This window comes from Trichosurus vulpecula, chromosome 4 (genome assembly GCF_011100635.1).
Source record: "Trichosurus vulpecula isolate mTriVul1 chromosome 4, mTriVul1.pri, whole genome shotgun sequence".
Lineage (NCBI taxonomy): Eukaryota > Metazoa > Chordata > Mammalia > Diprotodontia > Phalangeridae > Trichosurus > Trichosurus vulpecula.
The window spans coordinates 253,498,144-253,516,414 of NC_050576.1; the positions used below are offsets into that span (position 1 = coordinate 253,498,144).

General features: G+C 38.7%; 1 protein-coding gene across 2 annotated transcripts in view; it reads left to right on the plus strand.

Moving 5' to 3' along the window:
* MFN1 (mitofusin 1) overlaps positions 1-18,271 on the plus strand; it is a 38,996-nt gene that overhangs the window by 9,618 nt on the left and 11,107 nt on the right. For both annotated transcript variants that reach the window (XM_036754470.1, XM_036754469.1), the window contains exons 4-12: positions 4,433-4,595; positions 6,767-6,891; positions 8,209-8,317; positions 9,265-9,372; positions 10,155-10,308; positions 10,437-10,504; positions 16,233-16,354; positions 17,281-17,407; positions 17,509-17,613. In XM_036754470.1, coding sequence (XP_036610365.1) covers positions 4,433-4,595; positions 6,767-6,891; positions 8,209-8,317; positions 9,265-9,372; positions 10,155-10,308; positions 10,437-10,504; positions 16,233-16,354; positions 17,281-17,407; positions 17,509-17,613 — 1,081 coding nt within the window. The remainder of the gene's footprint in view (positions 1-4,432; positions 4,596-6,766; positions 6,892-8,208; positions 8,318-9,264; positions 9,373-10,154; positions 10,309-10,436; positions 10,505-16,232; positions 16,355-17,280; positions 17,408-17,508; positions 17,614-18,271) is intronic.

Below are 18,271 nucleotides of genomic sequence, written 5' to 3' on the forward strand. Positions count from 1 at the left end.
TTAAGTGTCATATAGTTTTTAAAACAAACAAGAAACTATTTTCTTTTAAAATTTTCAAATTTGGCAAGTCAAACTCTGTTCCTTTTTCTCTAAAAAAATTATTTTCGGAGCTCTTAAGCACATGGTAGATAATTTGGATTATAATATTGGGATGTCTTTGTATAAAAATGCAAATAATTATATTTCTTATAGCTAGTTTTTGTATAAGTGAAACCTGTTTAGTTTAGGGCCAGTGAGCATATTTGGACTTAATTCTTTGGCATGAAATATAAAACAGGTAATTCACAAATACATGTGAAAGTAGTTTTGTTTTTTATCTTTTAGACATTAAAGCAGAAATTGCTCTTAGCTTTGAGATGAAAACAATTCAGGAGTCATAATTTGTGACTGTGTTCTGTGTTCATTAGGAAGTATCTGGCACAGTATGATGCTAGTATTTTAAGGTATTATATTGTTGGGGTGGAAAGTATGGGGCTGAGGAGACTCAAGGCATCATAGCCCAGAGAAGGATGTTGATTAACTTAGTCCAGCGTATGCCATAACAAGGAGGACAATACTCCTGCCTGAGTGATGCCCACTAGAGTGCTGTGTCCAGAACGCTAATACTTCTCATTTGTTTTGTCATTTGAATTTTCAAACCAGGTTAGGCAGAGCAGGTGTTTGTTAGACATATTTTACTGAGAGAACAATGCAGCTCAGGAAGATGGCTTACCTTGAGTCACATAGCTAGGAAGTGGTAGAGACGAAATCAGTCACATACTTTGACTTCTAATCACTGGCCTTTCCACTGTACCACACTGTACTTAGGAATGTGATGCTGAGTGCCTGGTGTGTTGTGGTGCTAGTACCCTAATACCTGGGCTGTTTTATTCCCCCAGATCTTTTCTTTTCTCAAGCCTCCCATCCTCTCTTTAGCTTACCACTGTAGACTTTAATGTCCTTCCCCCTGCTTTTCAGAGCTCATTATTACCATGATTTCCCTGTCTTGTTTTTTTATGAGGAAGGAGTAATACTCCTCGATAAACTAATCCTTCTCCCTGTGCTCTCGATCTTATCATCTCTTACCTCCTCCATGATCTCCCTATCAGCTTCTTCCCTTCTGCCTACATATGCCCTCAGGTCTTCCCCAGTCCTGAAAAATTCTTTCCTTTACTCTTCAATCGTATCCCAACTTCTGTCCTCTTTCTCTTACCCTTCACCATCACACTACTTAGAAACCTTGTTCACAACCAATCACTAGTCACTCCACTTAGTCCATTGTATCATGCTTTCTGTCTCCACAACTCTATTGAAATAATTTTTTCAGGGGTCACTAATAACTTCCTCATTACCAAATTTAATAGCCCTTTTTAAAGTTGTTTTTTTTTCCTTCCTGATGTCTTGGTCACACTTGTAACTGCTGCCTGCACTTTTCTTTCTAGATGCTTTTTCTGGGGCTCCTGAGACATTACACTGTTTTGCTTCTTTCTCATTTTCTCTTAATGCACACTTCCCTTTTATAATCTCATCTGTTCTTACAGCTTCAGTTATAATCTCCAAGTACATGATATCCAAATTTATGTTTTTAGTCTTATCCTCTTCCTAAACTCTAGACTCACTTCTCCACCTCTGGATGTCGTGCCCCACCCCCCCCTCCCCGTTCTGTTTGTCTAAAATTGACCTGACCTTTGCCCTCATCCTGTTCTATCTCTTATACTATCATTCCTGCTATTCAGTTCAATTCAGCAAACATTTTTTTTTTTATACTCCCCTCCTGTCTCTCCTCACATACCTTGGGTATACTAGAGAAGGCAGTTACTGGGGGCATGTTGTCCTTTGGCAAGCAAGAAGAGGAGATGGAGCACCCTTCACTCATCCTGTTTCTGGAGTCTAGCTCAGTGCTGCCTAAGGCAGGAGGCCAAGAGTAAAGCTCACAGCCGCTTGTAGCTAAGTAGGGAGCTGGCCCCCTCCCCTTGTCCCAGATGTGAACAGGATCCAACCATCCAGAAGTGAAGCAATCATCTGCTTCAGCTTCAGTCACTTTGCAGAGAGGAGACTGAAGTTCAGAGGCAGAGGGGAAGAGCCTGCCCTGGGTCACACAGCTGTATTGGAGCTAATGTACACATGGGTCTCTTGTGGCTTGAAAAGCAGCTTGGGGTATCTTAACTCCAGGGGTGTCCAACTCAAATATAAATGACGGCCACTAAGAATTCCTTCATGCTGCGCAGTATTTTTATTTATTTTGTTAAATATTTCCCAGTTATCTTTTAATCTGGTTTGGGCCACCCTTAGGGGAGTGTTCTTACCTGGCCGAGAGTTTGTGGGAGTAAAGACATTCAGCAGACATTGAGTGTCTGCCATGTGCTGGACATTGTTATGTGCTTTCAATACAAAGACAAAATAGGAGTTTATATTCTGTGGTGGGCAAGGAAGGTGGCTTATAAGTCAGGAAAGGTGAGCTGGAGCCAGCTTATGAAGGGCTTTGTAATATTCCAGGTGAGGAGGGATGAGGGCCTGAACTAGGGCGATGGCCTTGTGAGTGAAGAGAAGGAACTGGATGTGAGAGCTGTTGTGGAGGCTTGTTCACAGATTGAATATGAGGCATGTGAGAGCTGAGGATGCTTCTGATGTTAGGAACCTGGATGACCAGCAGCTGAGTCAAGTCAGCAAGTATTTATTAAGCACCAGGCATTGTGCTGAGGGCTGGGGTTACAAAGAAAGGCAAAAGACAGCCCCTGCTCCCAGGGAGCTCACAATCTAATGCACAGAATCACATGCCAATAGTCAGGATCACTTTGAGGTAGTCTCAGTGGGAAGATACTGCTGTTCAGAGGAACTGAGAAAAACTTCATCTAGAGGGTGGACTTTTAGCTGAGACTTGACGGAAGTCAGGAGGCAGAGGGAAGGAGGACATGAACAGCCGGTGAAAAGACGGAGTTAGGAGAGGGAGTGTCTTATGCAGGGAACAGCCAGGAGACCAGTGTCACTGGATGGCAGAGAGTGTGGAAGAGAATAAGAGGGGAGAAAACTGGAAAGGTAGAAAGCAACCAGGTTATGAAGAGCTTTAAAAGTCAAACAGGATGTTGTTTTTGGATGTATTGCAGAGGGGGTGACATGGTTGGACCTGAGTTTTAGGAAAATCAGTTTGACAGCTGAAGAGAGGATGGACTGGAGTAGGAACAGATGTGAGGCAGGGAGACCAACTAGAAAATCCGGGATGAGGGCCTGCGCCAAGGTGGTGGCAATATCAGGAGAGAAGAGTGCGGATCAAATAATGTTGTGAAGGTAGAATCAACAAGACTTGACCAAAGATTGGATGAGGAGGAGGTGGGAGTGAAAGTGAGGGGTCAAGTGTGATAACCTAGGTTTTGAGCCTAGGCGACTTGAGAGAATGGGGGTACCTTGTCTGGAAGAGGGGAGGATTTGGGGTGAAAGAGAATGAGTTCAGTTATGGGCACTTGAGTTTGAGATGTCTGGAAAATAGAAATGTGAGAACAGAGGGCAGGGGGTAAGTATGTTTGAGAATGATTTGCATAGAGATGCAATTCTGTATTTAGAGAGAAGAGAGTGAGAGGAAAGAAAGTGGAGGTACTGTCTGGAGACAGGAGAGACATAGGATAATAGCTAGTGGGTATAGACAGATTCTGTGAAGGGTCTTTTGAAGATGGGTCCATAGGAGTATTTTTAGGCAGCAGGAAAGTGGCTAGTAGATTGGAAGAGGTTAAGATTATTGAGAGTATGAAGATGATAGATAGATGGAATAATCTGCTAAAGAAGATGGGGTGGCATGGGATCAGGTGTGTGTATAGGTAGGTTTGCCCTGGCAAGGAGAAGGGCTGCCTCTTCATAAGAGATGGTGAAGGCTGAGATAGTGTGCACAGAAATCTGAGTGATCTGAGATCAGGGAGCTCAAGGTAAATGGCCTCCATTTTTTTTATGAAGTATGAGTCAGGGTTCACACCTGAGAATTTTCAGGGAAGGGAGCCATTGGAAACTTGAGGAATGAAAAGGTTTGGAAAAGCTGAGGGGAGTGGAAGAATTAATCCCTGTATCAAAGGATTGCCTGGCCACAGAGAGCATCCAGTTGAGAACTTGTAACAAATTTGTAGTGGATCTTGTCAGCACAGTTTCATGATTTTTTTCCCCCCCAGTTCTGCTATCAGGGAACTTTATGAAAAAGGCATAATTTGATATTTATATTTTAGATTTCATTTCCCCTTCCCCCAAAAAAAGACCCTCACCAAACTTCAAAACTAATATTTACAAATTTAGAGGGATAAGAGTGAAAGGGGGGTGGGGTGGGTTATCTTACCTCTGAGACCCTGGGCATGGTCATCCAGTTTGACATTTTGAGCCCTTAAATCCCCCAGGCCCCAGATACCTTTAAAGAGGAAGAGTTTTTATTCTGAAAGTGTTTTTCTGCTCCTCATCCTCTTGTGCTCTCTTGCTTCAGGACAAGTAGTGGCAAGAGCTCTGTCATCAATGCGATGTTATGGGACAAGGTTCTTCCCAGTGGCATTGGCCACACAACAAACTGCTTCCTGAGCGTAGAAGGAACAGATGGAGATAAAGCCTATCTGATGACTGAAGGATCCGATGAGAAGAAAAGTGTCAAGGTAAACATTGGTAGCAAAGAACTTGTTGGGAATTATTAGCCTCTTCAGCTCTTTGTTCTGTCTACTTTTTGTATCACTGACTAGGACTAAGACATTTTCTGCGGAAATGTTTACTTATCTTTGTAATCATCGATAGTTGATATTTTGAATTCTTAAATTAAGGATTTTCCAATTCAGTGCTAGGAAACCTATGCATAAATGCAACAGCACAGATGTACCTATTTAAACTCCTTTTTGTTGCTTTTTTCTTTTGGTCCTGCCCTTTCATCAGGAAAGGGTACAAAGTTCTCCTCTCACACCAAAGAGCAGCAACTCCTCAAGTGCTTAGTTAGTCTAAGAGAGTTTGGTGCCTGGGGCCCTGAGAAGTGGTGGGTGTTGCTTATGCTTTCACCACTATCTGGTGTTAGAAGGTGAATTGAACCCCTTGTCTTCCTGATGCCAAGGCTGGCTCTCTAAAATACTCCCACATACAGCCTAAGGTTATAATATTCAACACTTAATCTCAATCTCAGGGAGGAAACATACAGCCAATCTCTGCCTACTCATGTCATTATAGAATATTTTTTTTTATGATGTTGAAAATTCTTCTGAATTCTCAGGATGAATGCTGGAGGCAGGAAGGCTTCAGCTTAACCTGATGCCAAAATAGCTAGCACAGAGTCAGTATATGTGAATTTGACCCACATTATCATTTTATATACAGATATAAACATTCTTTTTAATTTTAAGCTTTTATTTAGTATTTTATTTTCCCCAGTAACATGTAAAAACAATTTTTAACGTTAGGTTTTAAAATTTTGAGTTCCAAATTCTCTCCCTCCTTACTCACCCCCCCCCCCCATCCCCCTTTGAGAAAGCAAGCAATTCAAGATAGCTTATATGTCTGTGGTCATGCAAAACATTCATATTAGTGATGTTGTGGAAAAAAAAAACCTCAAGAAAAATAAAGTTTTAAAAAGTATGCTTCAATCTGTATTTCAGACACTCAGTTCTTTCTCTGGGGATGAATAACATTTTTCATCATAAGTCGTTTAGAGTTGTCTTGGATCATTGTGTGGTTGAGAATAGCTAAGTCACCAGATCTAAATATTTCTAAACAGTAAAATTCAGGTACACACATTTTGCATTCTAAACAAAAGAGATAATCCTGGAAAGTGGATAAGAAATAAATAGGAAGACAAGGAACATTTTTTTTTAAAACTCAAACTTCTTTACCTTAGTGGAAAATGCATCCTACTCAGTAGCATAGCATTGACTTTTTAAATATAATTATTTTATTTATTTTTAGTTTTCAGCATTCACTTTCATAAGACTTTGAGTTTTAAATTTTCACCCCCTTTCTCTCCTCCCCCCTGTCCAAGACAGTGTTCATATTAAACATTTTCATATTAGTCATGATATAAAAAAGTATTAGAACTACTGTAAGGAACCAGGAGGAAGAAGAAACAAAACAAAACAACGAAAGAAAAGGAAAGGAAATCGTCTGCTTCGATCTGCATTCAGACTCCAGAATTCTTTCTCTTGATGTGGATAACATTTTCCACCTTGAATCTTTTGAAGTTGTCTTAGACCCTTGCATTGCTGAGACGAGCTAAGTCCATCAAAGTCAGTTATCGCACAAGGTGGCTGTTACTGAGTGTGTACAATATTCTCCCGGTTCTGCTCATTTCACTCAACATCAGGTCATATAAATACTTCCAGGTTTTTCTGAAATCTGTCTGCTCCTAATTTCTTATAGCACAACAGTATTCCATTACGTCCATATAGCACAACTTGTTCAGCCATTCCCCAACTAATGGGCATCCCCTCAATTTCCAATTCTATGCCATGACAAAAAGAGCTGCTATAAATATTTTTGTACATGTGGGTCTTTTTCCCATTTTTATGATCTCTTTGGGATACAGACCTATTAATGGTATTGCTGGATCAAAGAGTATGCACAGTTTTATAGCCCTTTGGGCATAGTTCCAAATTGCTCTCCGGAATGGTTGGATCAGTTCACAACTCCAGCAACAATGCATTAGTGTTCAAATTTTCCCACGTCATCTTCAACATTTGTCATTTTCCTATTTTGTCAATAGCATTGACTTCTTGAGATATAGCAGAAGGAATAGCTCACCTTGATTTCCGTAGGTCTTGAAGATCTAGAAGCCCTATTGTTTTCTTTTTAGACTGTGAACCAACTGGCCCATGCTCTTCATATGGACAAAGACCTGAAAGCTGGCTGTCTTGTACATGTATTTTGGCCTAAGGCAAAATGTGCACTATTGAGAGATGACTTGGTTTTAGTAGACAGGTAAGACTACAAATGTGTCGTTTTGTTGACTTTATCAAAGAATATCATTTAATCTAGTATGGAGAAAAAGCTTATATGATTAAAAAATGGAAAAGTTAAAGTGTTGGGTTTTTTTGTTTCCTGTTTTTTACAGGAATGAGCTGTCAGCCTTGATTGGTCCAACCCTCTTTTAAAAAAAACTAGTAATTCATTTTTTTCTCCAATTACATGTAAAGACAATTTTTAACATTCATTTTTTAAAATTTTTGAGTTGCAAATTTTCTCCCTTTCTCTCTCAGGTCCATTCCTCTTTGTAGCAATTTCAAGGAGTTGCAAATTCTGTCACTCTTGCTTTGGATTTTGTTGAAAATATTACGACTGCATTTGAATCTGATTCATCTTTGAACCATAGAGATATACTCATGTCAGCCAGCATTGGAGTTGTTCTTTGACCCAATTTTCTCTGAATACTTGGTAGCTGAAAATTAATTATGTGGCTTGTCTAGCTGTCTATTAATTATTCTCTTTTATATTTTTCTTCATTCTACAAGCCTCAGCCTTTTTAATCTGTATTGTACAGTGTGTTTAAAATAGCCTAAATCAAATGATTGTGCCCTTTACACTAGTGTTGAATAATCTTAGCCATAAAAAAAGATTTGTAAAATTTACTGAGTCCTACCAGAACCTAGTGTTGCACATGCGACCGTTCGTCCTTGTTTATGGACTCTAGATGTCTCTTAGTGTAATAGGAATAATTTAATTTACTGAGTCCTACCAAAACCTAGTGTTGCACATGCAGCCATTCGTCCTTGTTTGTGGACTCTAGATATCTCTTAGTGTAATAGGAATAACTTTTCAAGAAATAGTTTACAGAACTAACTCGGCAGAACGTGGCACCTGAGAGGCCCTGCACAGTCACAGTGTTACTTTGTTCGTGTCCGTAGTAATAGAAATGCTGTTATACTTTCATTAAATATTTCCTTCAACTTCAAATGTCGGATGTTTTGGAAACCACGTTGAGTTGTCAGCAGCGGAGCCTGGTTATAAGTAGAACAAACACTACACAGATGGCGAGTTTTCAACCTACTGTAACCCAGGAAATAAACCTCACTTTTATGGGTAAGAAAGTCATTTAAATCTGAGGCCTTGAGCTGATTTCTAGGAGCCAGGTCTTCACGGAAACTTTTGAATGACTCGCCATATTGAGACTGCAGACAAACTATTTTACTTAGTGTTGATGTTTTCACTATATGGTGTAAGAGTTTTAAAAAATTAGTTCTTTGAAATCTCACTCAAAAATATATTTTGTATAACCATGTTTTTACTTTACCCCGCTAGTCCAGGCACAGATGTCACTACAGAGCTGGACAGCTGGATTGATAAATTTTGCTTAGATGCCGATGTCTTCGTTTTGGTAGCAAATTCAGAATCAACGTTGATGAACACGGTAGGATTTGAGCAAATTACTGTCTTTTAATGTTGGGAAACATTCTGCCAATGTTAATTTTGAAAAGTGGTAGAGGGGCAGCTAGGTGACGCAGTGAGCAGAGCATGGGCCCTGGAGTCAAAGTCACTTAACCCCAATTGCCCTGCCAAAAAACAGAAACCGAAAACAAAAAAAAGTGGTAGAATTAGGAAGAAAACCCCAAAGACTCAGTTTAGGGAGCTATGTGGAAGGTAGTAGCTCCCATATCATGAGGACTTGTCTCTGGGAGAATTTCCAAGGCTTCAGGTGTTTTGTTCATCCCTTGACCTCTTGTGACCATGGTGACCTCAGAGTGACAGAGGAGTCAAATTTGGTCTTTGGCAGACAGAGAAAGTGAAGGGACCAGAACAGAAAGGTTGCCTTTGTCTTCAGAGAAGGCTCTCTGATCATGCGGGCAGTTTTGTGTGTTCTGGGACATGGCTGCTTTGCCCAGTTGATCAGCAGGGTTTGAGGCTAGCATGGGTTGTCCTTCTTTGAGATGCAGAAGTGGTTTTGAGCTAGGTTGGGTTAGTCTTGAGGGGAATTCCAGACAGACAGAAGTCTAATTAGAAGTTAGTAAACCACTGTTAGATTCATGGACAAAAATCAGTGTCAGGCTTTCCAACTTACCTTACCTTGCTCTTCTTCAACTCTTTTCTAAATGGGTACAGTCATTTAGGGTGTTAGGTCTGTCTCTTGGGTGCAATACTTGTGGAAGTTCAGTTCTTAATTTCCCCATTTACAAATTGGTTTTATTAGGATACGCATGTGACATCATTTGAAATTCTGTTACTGTAGGTGTTTGGATTTTTCTGAGAGATCCAAAATGTTTGCATCATAGTAATTGAAGTTTAGCTTTTAAATGTAAATTGATGCTATGTCTATATATTTGAAAAAGTAAGGGTTCTGTGTCTTTTGGCCTCTTTTAGGAAAAACACTTTTTTCACAAGGTAAATGAGCGACTTTCCAAGCCTAATATCTTTATCCTGAATAACCGTTGGGATGCCTCTGCCTCAGAACCAGAATATATGGAAGATGTGAGTTATGTTTCCTTAATTTCTGAAGTGGTCACAGAAGCATTGAATTGTCAGCTCAGGAAATCTATCAGCATCGTAAAGCCAAATATTTTAAAAGCTCAGCCTTTGGTCCGTGAACACTGGTTTAGAATAAAATGAAGTATATGTGATCTGGCTCTGAATTTGATCCCTTTAAAGGAAAATATAGAATGAGAAGATTAGAAGATATTTTCTTTTATTTTTAAGTAGTTTTACTTCTGGAGGTTTTAAAGAAGGTATTAAAATAATATAGATTGTATTGCATGTATTTTATAAGTAGTTTTAGTTTCACCTCATGTCATACTTTTTCCTGGATATCTTAAAGATCTTTTCTACTTTCATCATAGAGGTTGAACTTCTTTCCTATTTGCAAACCTAACTGCCATGGAAGGAAAGTTTCTTGGACTTGAGTTATGTTGAAGCAAAATCACTACCCACCATCCAGTAGAATTTAGCATAAGATTGTTGCACTCAGGGCTCTGATGTGACTGAAGTGCCACAGTGTGGATCCCCCTAATTTGGTGGCCTTGTGAAATGGACCCGAAGGACATGATATAGCTCTGAAGAAAGGCCACGGTGGATGTGGAAGCTTTTAAGTATAAATGTTCTTAACCTCTGCAGAGGAATGATCACAGAGCCAGCAGGGTAATGTTAGAGATCACAAATCTAACTCCAACACCCTAGTTTTTGCTGATGACCAAACTTAATTTACCGTTGTTCTTTCTTCAAGGTCATGGGTGTTTCAAAGCTCTCACTCTCTGCAGGTACGTCGGCAGCACATGGAGCGCTGCCTGAATTTCTTGGTGGAGGAGCTCAAAGTCGTGGATCCCTCTGAGGCACAGAATCGCATCTTCTTTGTTTCAGCAAAGGAAGTTCTCAGTGCACGAAAACAAAAGGCCCAAGGGATGCCCGAGGGAGGTAGGCAGCACTGACCAAAAAGAGTCTGATGTGATCCCCATTAACTCTTAGCTATTAGCACGAGCTTATTGCTGATTGTGACTTTTTAAAAACCTCATCATTATAGACTCTTTACCTAAATATTACAGGTGGGGCACTTGCTGAAGGATTTCAGACAAGATTCCAGGAGTTTCAGAACTTTGAACAAATCTTTGAGGTAGGATTTGTTTGGATTTCCAACTTCTAGGTAGGTGGTAAAATAATCCAAAACCTTTGCTGTTGTTTCCATTAATTCTTTCCAGCACCCTGGTCAGTCAGTACTTGTGTATCACAGAAAGGCCATATAGAAGAGAAGAAGAAGCTGGGACTGAGTTAACTTGCAAGCTTCCAGAGTGGAGAATGCAAGAAAAGGATATTTTTTCTTCTTTATTTAAAGACAATTCATGTTATGTTTTATTCCTGATCTGTGTTGAAGAAAAAATATTCACACTGTACTCTGTTTTAGGGTCAAGTCCTCCTAGCAGTCTTTATTAACATTAGTCTAATATCTAAGCATTTCTAGCTTAAAGAGGACAATGTCTAAACCAGTGTCCTTCCATGCTTTTGGACATATCTGTTTCCCTGAGATGGTTTGAGGTAACATAATTTGAAATCTTGAACAAGGAAAATGTCAAAATATGTTAAAAGTCCAGTTTGAAGTTAACACTCTAGTTCTCCAAATAGAACAACAGTCACCTGATGACTATTCATTCCCTGACCACATCCCGTCTTCCTCCAGGATTGAAAGGGCCTCCAAAGGAGAAAGAGGGCACTTCCCTCTGAATGGGAATGGTCACAGGTCAGTCCCTTCAGGCATTGGGGAAGGCAATGGTTTTAACAAGACTAAAGATACTCTTTGTTCTAGGTTTGTTTTCTGCCCTTCATCTGTCTCCCTAAGAAAGGCCTTTTACACACTTGGAAAAGTCTGGAAAAGTTTTTTTAGACTAGAGAAATATTTATTTGTTGCTATTTGTGGATAAGCTGAAAAGGAGATTTTGAATAGGCTTCCTGCACATGCTATCAGACTACTTTGAGTGTTTCCATTCATTATTTTCTTCTAAAAGTGTGTAAACCTTGTCTTTGCCCAGTAGTTGTGGTTGGTTAGAATACAGGAGGCAGGGGAAGGTCAAAGGGGAGAATCACCCTTACCCTTGTTTGGCCTCTTTGTGACCAGAACTAGTTGAGGGATCTAGAGAGCACAGGAAGGCATCTAGAAAAGCAACATAAAACAAGAATTTTGCTACAGCAAAGGGACATAAAACCATCCTATATTCTGTTGGAACATGATACTTCAGCCTACAGAAGTGAGATTTGAGGACTCCAGATTTGAAGGGCCTTTCCCATGTTGGTTATGTCTTATTACAAGGCTGTAGCCATGGAATTTGACCTCTCCACCTTATGCTGACCTTGTGTATGTAGCGTATTGATTTGTTTGTGATCTGTCAAACACTGAGCTGTAGAGGTATATTTAAGGATTTTTCTTCCCATCTATCACTGCAGTTACAGGTAGGTAGTTTGGTATAGCGGATAGAGAGCTGGCCTCAGTCAGAAAAGGCTGGGATTCCAGTACTGTTTCTGACAGTGTCTGAGGCCTTGGCAAGACACTTAAGCTCTTCTGGCTTCTTGAGGAGGAGGCTATCCCAAATTTGTGGGTTGCTCAGAAGAAGCTGATGAGCATTGGGTTATGGAAATGAAAAGAAAAGAAAGTCATCTACATCCAGAGATTCTTAATTTATAAATAAGGGAGATGTATGGAGTAGGTCTGTATAGTACCAGTTCGATTACATTTTATTCTTAGACTTCTTTTATACAGAAAAGCAAATGCTTAGTCTGTCAGCACTGGCTACTCTAACGAAATACAAGCACACTTGAGAACATGAGAACCATCTAAGAAATCTTGAGCCTTTAAAAGATCTAGTCAAGATCATTAACTGTAGCTAATGAGACATGCACAAACAGGATATAGGTGACATATGAGGCATACAATTAACTGCATCAAAGAAATATATATTGGAAAAGGATAAAAGGTGCAAAATATTTCCTCAGATGTACATTGTTAGACCATGGCGGGTAAAAGATGAAATGACTGAGGAAACAAAGGTTCAGTCTTCTGACCATATTGGGCTATTAAGCAGTGTCTGCTAATTGCACATAGGGCTAGACCTCAAATATAGCGGAGACAGATTTTTATACATTAAAAACAATCAAATAAGGCCAGTTAATTAGAAGGAAACAATACAACATTAGGTTGATAGTTCCATTTTTTTTGTTTTTTTAACCTTAAGCAGCTTTCAAGATAATTTTGTGGCCTGAAGGCAACGTAAGCATTTAATCATGTCCTTAACAGTAATTTTTTTTATACTTCAGAAATGCTTGAAATTACTGCCATAAAATGAACACCTCAGATATGTTATTATTTTTGCCATGGACTTAGGTGAGCAGAACTGAGGGTCTCTAATGGCCTACGAACATTTAGCTTTTCTATAATGATTTATGGAGAAGGTGGGGTGAGAGTCCATAGGATTCATCATGTGGTTTGATAATTAACAAAATAGCTAATATAGAAGGGAATGGATCTCTTAAAACATGATGATTAACTTTTCTTAGGAGCTAGTTTTGTCCTAAATGGAGTGGGCTGAATGTTAGGAAGGAAAATGTTGATGTAACTCTATCTAACCTGTTATCTCCCCATCCCAATTCTGATTGGGGACTATTAATTATACTTTTATAGTTATTTCTAGTAAATATTTAGGGCAGATACTCAATGATTTAAATACAAGTTTGAAATCTGAATGTTATTTCTTTTGTTGCCTAAAACCAACTTCCTTGCAGCTTTTATCCTAACCCTGGGCTGCTCGGTGGACTACTCTTCTTCCCAGTCACCTACTTTAACAGGCTTTGGCTCTTTATAGTCACGTGGGACTTAATTGAGGTTTTTCAACTTCTCTCTCTGTCTCACATAGAAATGAGGTACTATTTGACTTTTGCCAATATGCCGTGTGAAATATGGAGTTCCTACAATTAAAAGAAACAAAACAGGTAGCTTTGGAAGGTCAGAATCCAGGCATGTCACTGCATGGGGTGCTGATTTCTACCACCTGGGAGCAGCTTGTGACTGCTGCCTCGGTTGAGGCAGCTGGGTGGGTTTACTTAGGGAGCTAAGTAAGCACTGAGCTTTGGACTCCTCCAGTAACTGGTCTGTTTGTTCTTTTTGAAATTCTTTGAAGTGCCAAGAGTTCCTAAAGAGGGTAGTTTTTAGGCCAAGAACACAAATGTACCAGAATCAGTGGATAATTTCTTAATCTGCTGGATGTTAGCCTCCACAGAAGTGTGCTTGTTATATTGTGTTTTGTTTTAATAAGGGGTGAGTGGAAGATTTTATCTTTTACAAGGATTGTACAGAAAAGCACATGAATCAGTCACTACTGAATGGATGTCAAATGCTGTTTTTGACAAATTTAGTTAACGGGTTTTTTTTGTTTGAAGTGTAGTACAAAAAGATCATACCGTTGTTTTTAAAGTTTCTTTAAAAAATGATAGTTTTGCTGCAGAGAAATTTGTCTTCTATTCTTAGTCTTTTTTTCCCCAAACTTAATCTGTCTCTATTTGTATCACTAACTTTTGGAGCTCTTCTTTCCTACCCAGTCTAGCTCTTAAATTGTGTTGTTCCTTATAAAACTGAATCTTCATGGCTGAAACCTAGATCTGCTTCATCGAGGAGCTCTGCCTGCCTTTTAATCATTCTTTTTGTTTTTGGTTTCTTTCTTGTTCTAAAATTTGTCTTTTCTGCTTTCATCATATAATTTTAAGGTAATTTACCTTGGAAGGTGTATCCATAATTATCTATAGGAGGTAGTTTACAACCCATTAAAAATGAGCTGTTCTCATTTTTAATGTTGACATACTAAACTAATACACCCATTGCTGCCAGTTTTAAAGAAGTAAAAACATGCAGTTGTTTAGGACAGAGGTGTCAAATATGGACAACTCCTGAGCATAGCTTGATCCAGATTAAAATTAATTGAAAAGTATTTTTTAAAAAATCAATAAAACATGGATAATGTTAACATAATGATTTTCTAAGTCACTCTGTGGCCCTCAGGGCTCCTTAAGCCATGTTTAGTGGCTCCATTTCTATTAAAGTTTGATATCCCTGGTGTAGGCCACCTGCTTATGTTAAGAATAAGAATGATACTCTCTCCCACACCATATTTCAAGCTTCCCAAGATAATGTGAGAGCAAAGGCCTTGATAGCAAAGGGAATGGAGTTTCAACTTGATTTAGAGTGGGGTCAGGCATTTTATGGGGGGGAAATAGTTATTATTAATTGTTATTAAGTCAGAGCTCATCAGCTAATCATCAGCCAAGACACAGGAAAAGGATCCACTTACTAGTCATCCTAATTTGAAGTTTTCAATTCTAAGAACCCTTCACAGCATACCTTCATGTCCTCCAGTTGAGTAGTTTTTGCTGTATACCTCAAGACAAGACAGATGGATATGGAGGGAGGGCAAACTAAAGAGATTTCGGAATATTCAGTTTAAGAAAAGACAAAAGTTAAGAGAATATGGTCAAAGTTTTAAAAATAACAAAGAGGGACTAGTATAGCCATAGAGTTATTCACCACATTGTGACATCAGGTCTAGTGGGTATCTCTTGAAGTGTGAAACCAATTCAGCAAGCACTGTTGAAAGAAAGGGCTTTAAGACAAAGAAATGAAAGACACCATTTTTACCCAGTCAGAGATAACGTCTCTTGGTAGACAAAAAGAGACCCGGCCTCAAAACCCAGAAGACCTTTCAGATCCTGCCTCTGACATATATTGGCTATGTGAGTGACCCTGGGCAAGTCACTAAACTTGAGCTGTCCTAGACAGTTCTCTGAGACTGAAGCCTTGGCTTTTTTTTTTTTAGTTGGATAAAAGATGCCAGCCTCCATTGGTAGGCCGAATGTCAGGCCCAGTCCTTTTCAGTCCTCATCTCCCCAGTACTCAACTTAGGGAGCTCATTTTAGCTTCTCAGGAAGTGGTACAGGCTGAAAATTGACATTGAAGAAGTTATGTTCATGAAACTAAGGCATTTGTTCCAAGTCAGTGTCACAGAGGGCAACAGTGTTCTTCTGCAAAACATACCTTCATGTCAGACCATTTGGCCCAATGCAATGTTTCTTGCATTGTTTTGAGAACAATCAAATTTTAGCTGTTTGAATATGAATGTTATTAATATTAACCTCTACACTGAATTAAAGGTAAAATGAAACCAACTGATTTTGGCCTTATTTAGGAGAGTAAATCATATTGGAGTCCTGTGATGACACTGTAGCTATCTAAAACCAGGCATACCTATATTCATGATTTTGAAAGTGAGTAGAATTTTGTGAAAGACTTCAAAATTTTCGTTTAGTTTGAATCTGTGATTCCAGCCATTTTCTCACACAGTATATTGCAGCTAAAGTTTTTAAGGGGTAGAATTGTGAACAGAATTAAAGGGAAAGAAGCCCCCCTCCTTCCCTCTTTAGAAAAGAGTTTATGCTTCCTGCATAAAATTGGACCAAATCAGGTTAAAGAGATTAAATAGGTTCATAGTGACAAGAAATTCATCCAGTGGAAATTATCATGCTTCTTTATGTTGAAATTCTTAGCCCATTATGTGTCCGTATTTACTTACTTTCTTTTTGTAATCTTTATGTTATGCAGTTGACATTGCACATTACTGTGAAAAGATACACATATATAGGCTTGCTGTTCAAAATCTTTTGAAGTTTTGAGTTTACAGATGCTTGGCACTTTCATTTATTTATTTTGCAGGGGAGGGGTTCATTTGATAACAGCAAGTTTTTGTGTTTTAAATTCCTGAACATGTTGGGATGGAATTACAGTAATGTGTTGTGGCTTGGGCCCCTCGCAGGAGTGTATCTCGCAGTCAGCAGTGAAAACAAAGTTTGAACAGCACACTATCAGAGCTAAACAGATAATAGATACTGTGAAAAACATAATGGATGCAATAAACGTGGCAGCCGCAGAAAAAAGGTATGAATTTACTTTATTCCAATGAAAAAATGGTAGTTTTTGGTAACCACTTAAATTTCCATAGTTAAATGTAACAAAATATGTCCAAATATGTCATTCCAAAACTGTCTTTGATTTGCTAAGTAATCTCCTTGTGCCCTTTTATGGATGATCATGTTCATATAGACTACAAAGGAATCATGACTCAAATGTAAGTTTTGAGCACACAAAATCGATTGTCATCGAGATGCCTAATTTTTACAAGGCAGAAAATATATTTTCAATAGCCAGAATATAATCTAATATAGTAAAATATGAGAGAAAGACATGAAGGAAATCAGGTCTGCTAATAGGACAGTCACTTTATTAGGAGTGGAGGCCCATTTCAGGGAAGGGGATCATTTTTCTTAGGTATAAACTCTTTGATTTTTCTCAGGTCATTTTATAGTGCCATAGAATTATTAAACCACGGAAATTTGAGCTTTATTGTAACAACTTGGTAAAAATAAGAATTATTGTTTGGCCTAGATCAATAACTTAGATTGCTACCCTTTGTGGATTTCCCAAGTGCTTCTTTGAAAACAAAATATGGTTTGTGCCAGAAATCAGCTGATTCACTCAACACTGGAGTGCCCCCTTGGTTCCTGGCATTATGGAAGATCAGAAAGGAGGGTGGCCCTAGCACACAGTTGGGAAACCTTTGGCCTCGAGGCCACTAGCATCTGTGGAGCTTAGCTTGTTAGCAATGACTGAGTTACGTTTATTTTAATCATTCCATATTTCTAACATAATCTAACCTCTTTCTAACATAAATTGTTAGCTGTTAGTTTTTTTAATGCCTTAAACCATTGAATACATTTTTCAGAGCAAATTTAGGTTAGCTTAGTTGCTTTTGTTCCTTTGTCTATGCCTTAAATGTGTATTATTATCCCTTAATGCTACCTTAGGATTTATTCCTTGGAGGAGAGGGAGGACCAGACTGACAGATTGGACTTTATTAGAAACCAGATGAACCTTTTAACACAAGAAGTTAAGAAAAAAATCAAAGAGGTTACTGCAGAGGTAGAGAACAAGGTATGTTTAAGAATAGTTTTGAGGGTCTCATTTTGGTGGTGGAGGTTTTCTGTGTCGTTTAAGATGTTTCTGAGTTGAATGACTCATTCTAATGCTTTCAGGTTTCATGTGCTATGACAGATGAAATTTGTCGTCTTTCCCTTTTGGTTGATGAGTTTTGTTCCGACTTCCATCCTTCTCCAAGTGTGCTCAAAGTGTACAAAACTGTAAGTTTAATGGCCACACAGTTCTTTGGAGTGATATTTCTTTGTATTATTTTATATTATTGGGATGTAATCTTTGCTGTATGGTGTGGTACCTCTTAGGAAAGGCCAACTTTGTATTTAGCTTCTACGTATCCTCTATTTACTCTTGTCTTTATTTCTGTGTGTCAAATGTAGAAGCTACTTGCCAAGTTAGTAGTTAGAAAGGACATAAAAAGAGTCCACCCAGTAGGCTCACAACTGTAATTGTCATTGCCCTGGTCAGTGGGATGGAGTCGATTGTTCTATATGATATCTAACTTGGCTTAAACATTATTTGGGATTTTATTCCTTTTAATATATTTGTAGTTTTAGGGCTGTCAGCACATTCAGTTATACTCAGTGCCATATACATCGGTGCATAATGTTTGCTTAATTTAATTGAAGTTAAAGCAAGGAGACATTTTCCCCTTTGAAGAAGATGGTAGTGGTCTTACATCTTGGCAGCGTGCATAAATCATTTTAGAGGCATGCATGTGTGTGTGTTAGGAACCTCTGAAACAAGCTTGAGTTATGACACCAGGGAGAAACTTGAAACAATTTTTAATCTAAGTAAAAAAATGTATTAGCTTTTATTTTACAGTCTTAAGAGATGCACGTTATTAAAAAATGTTTTATACCA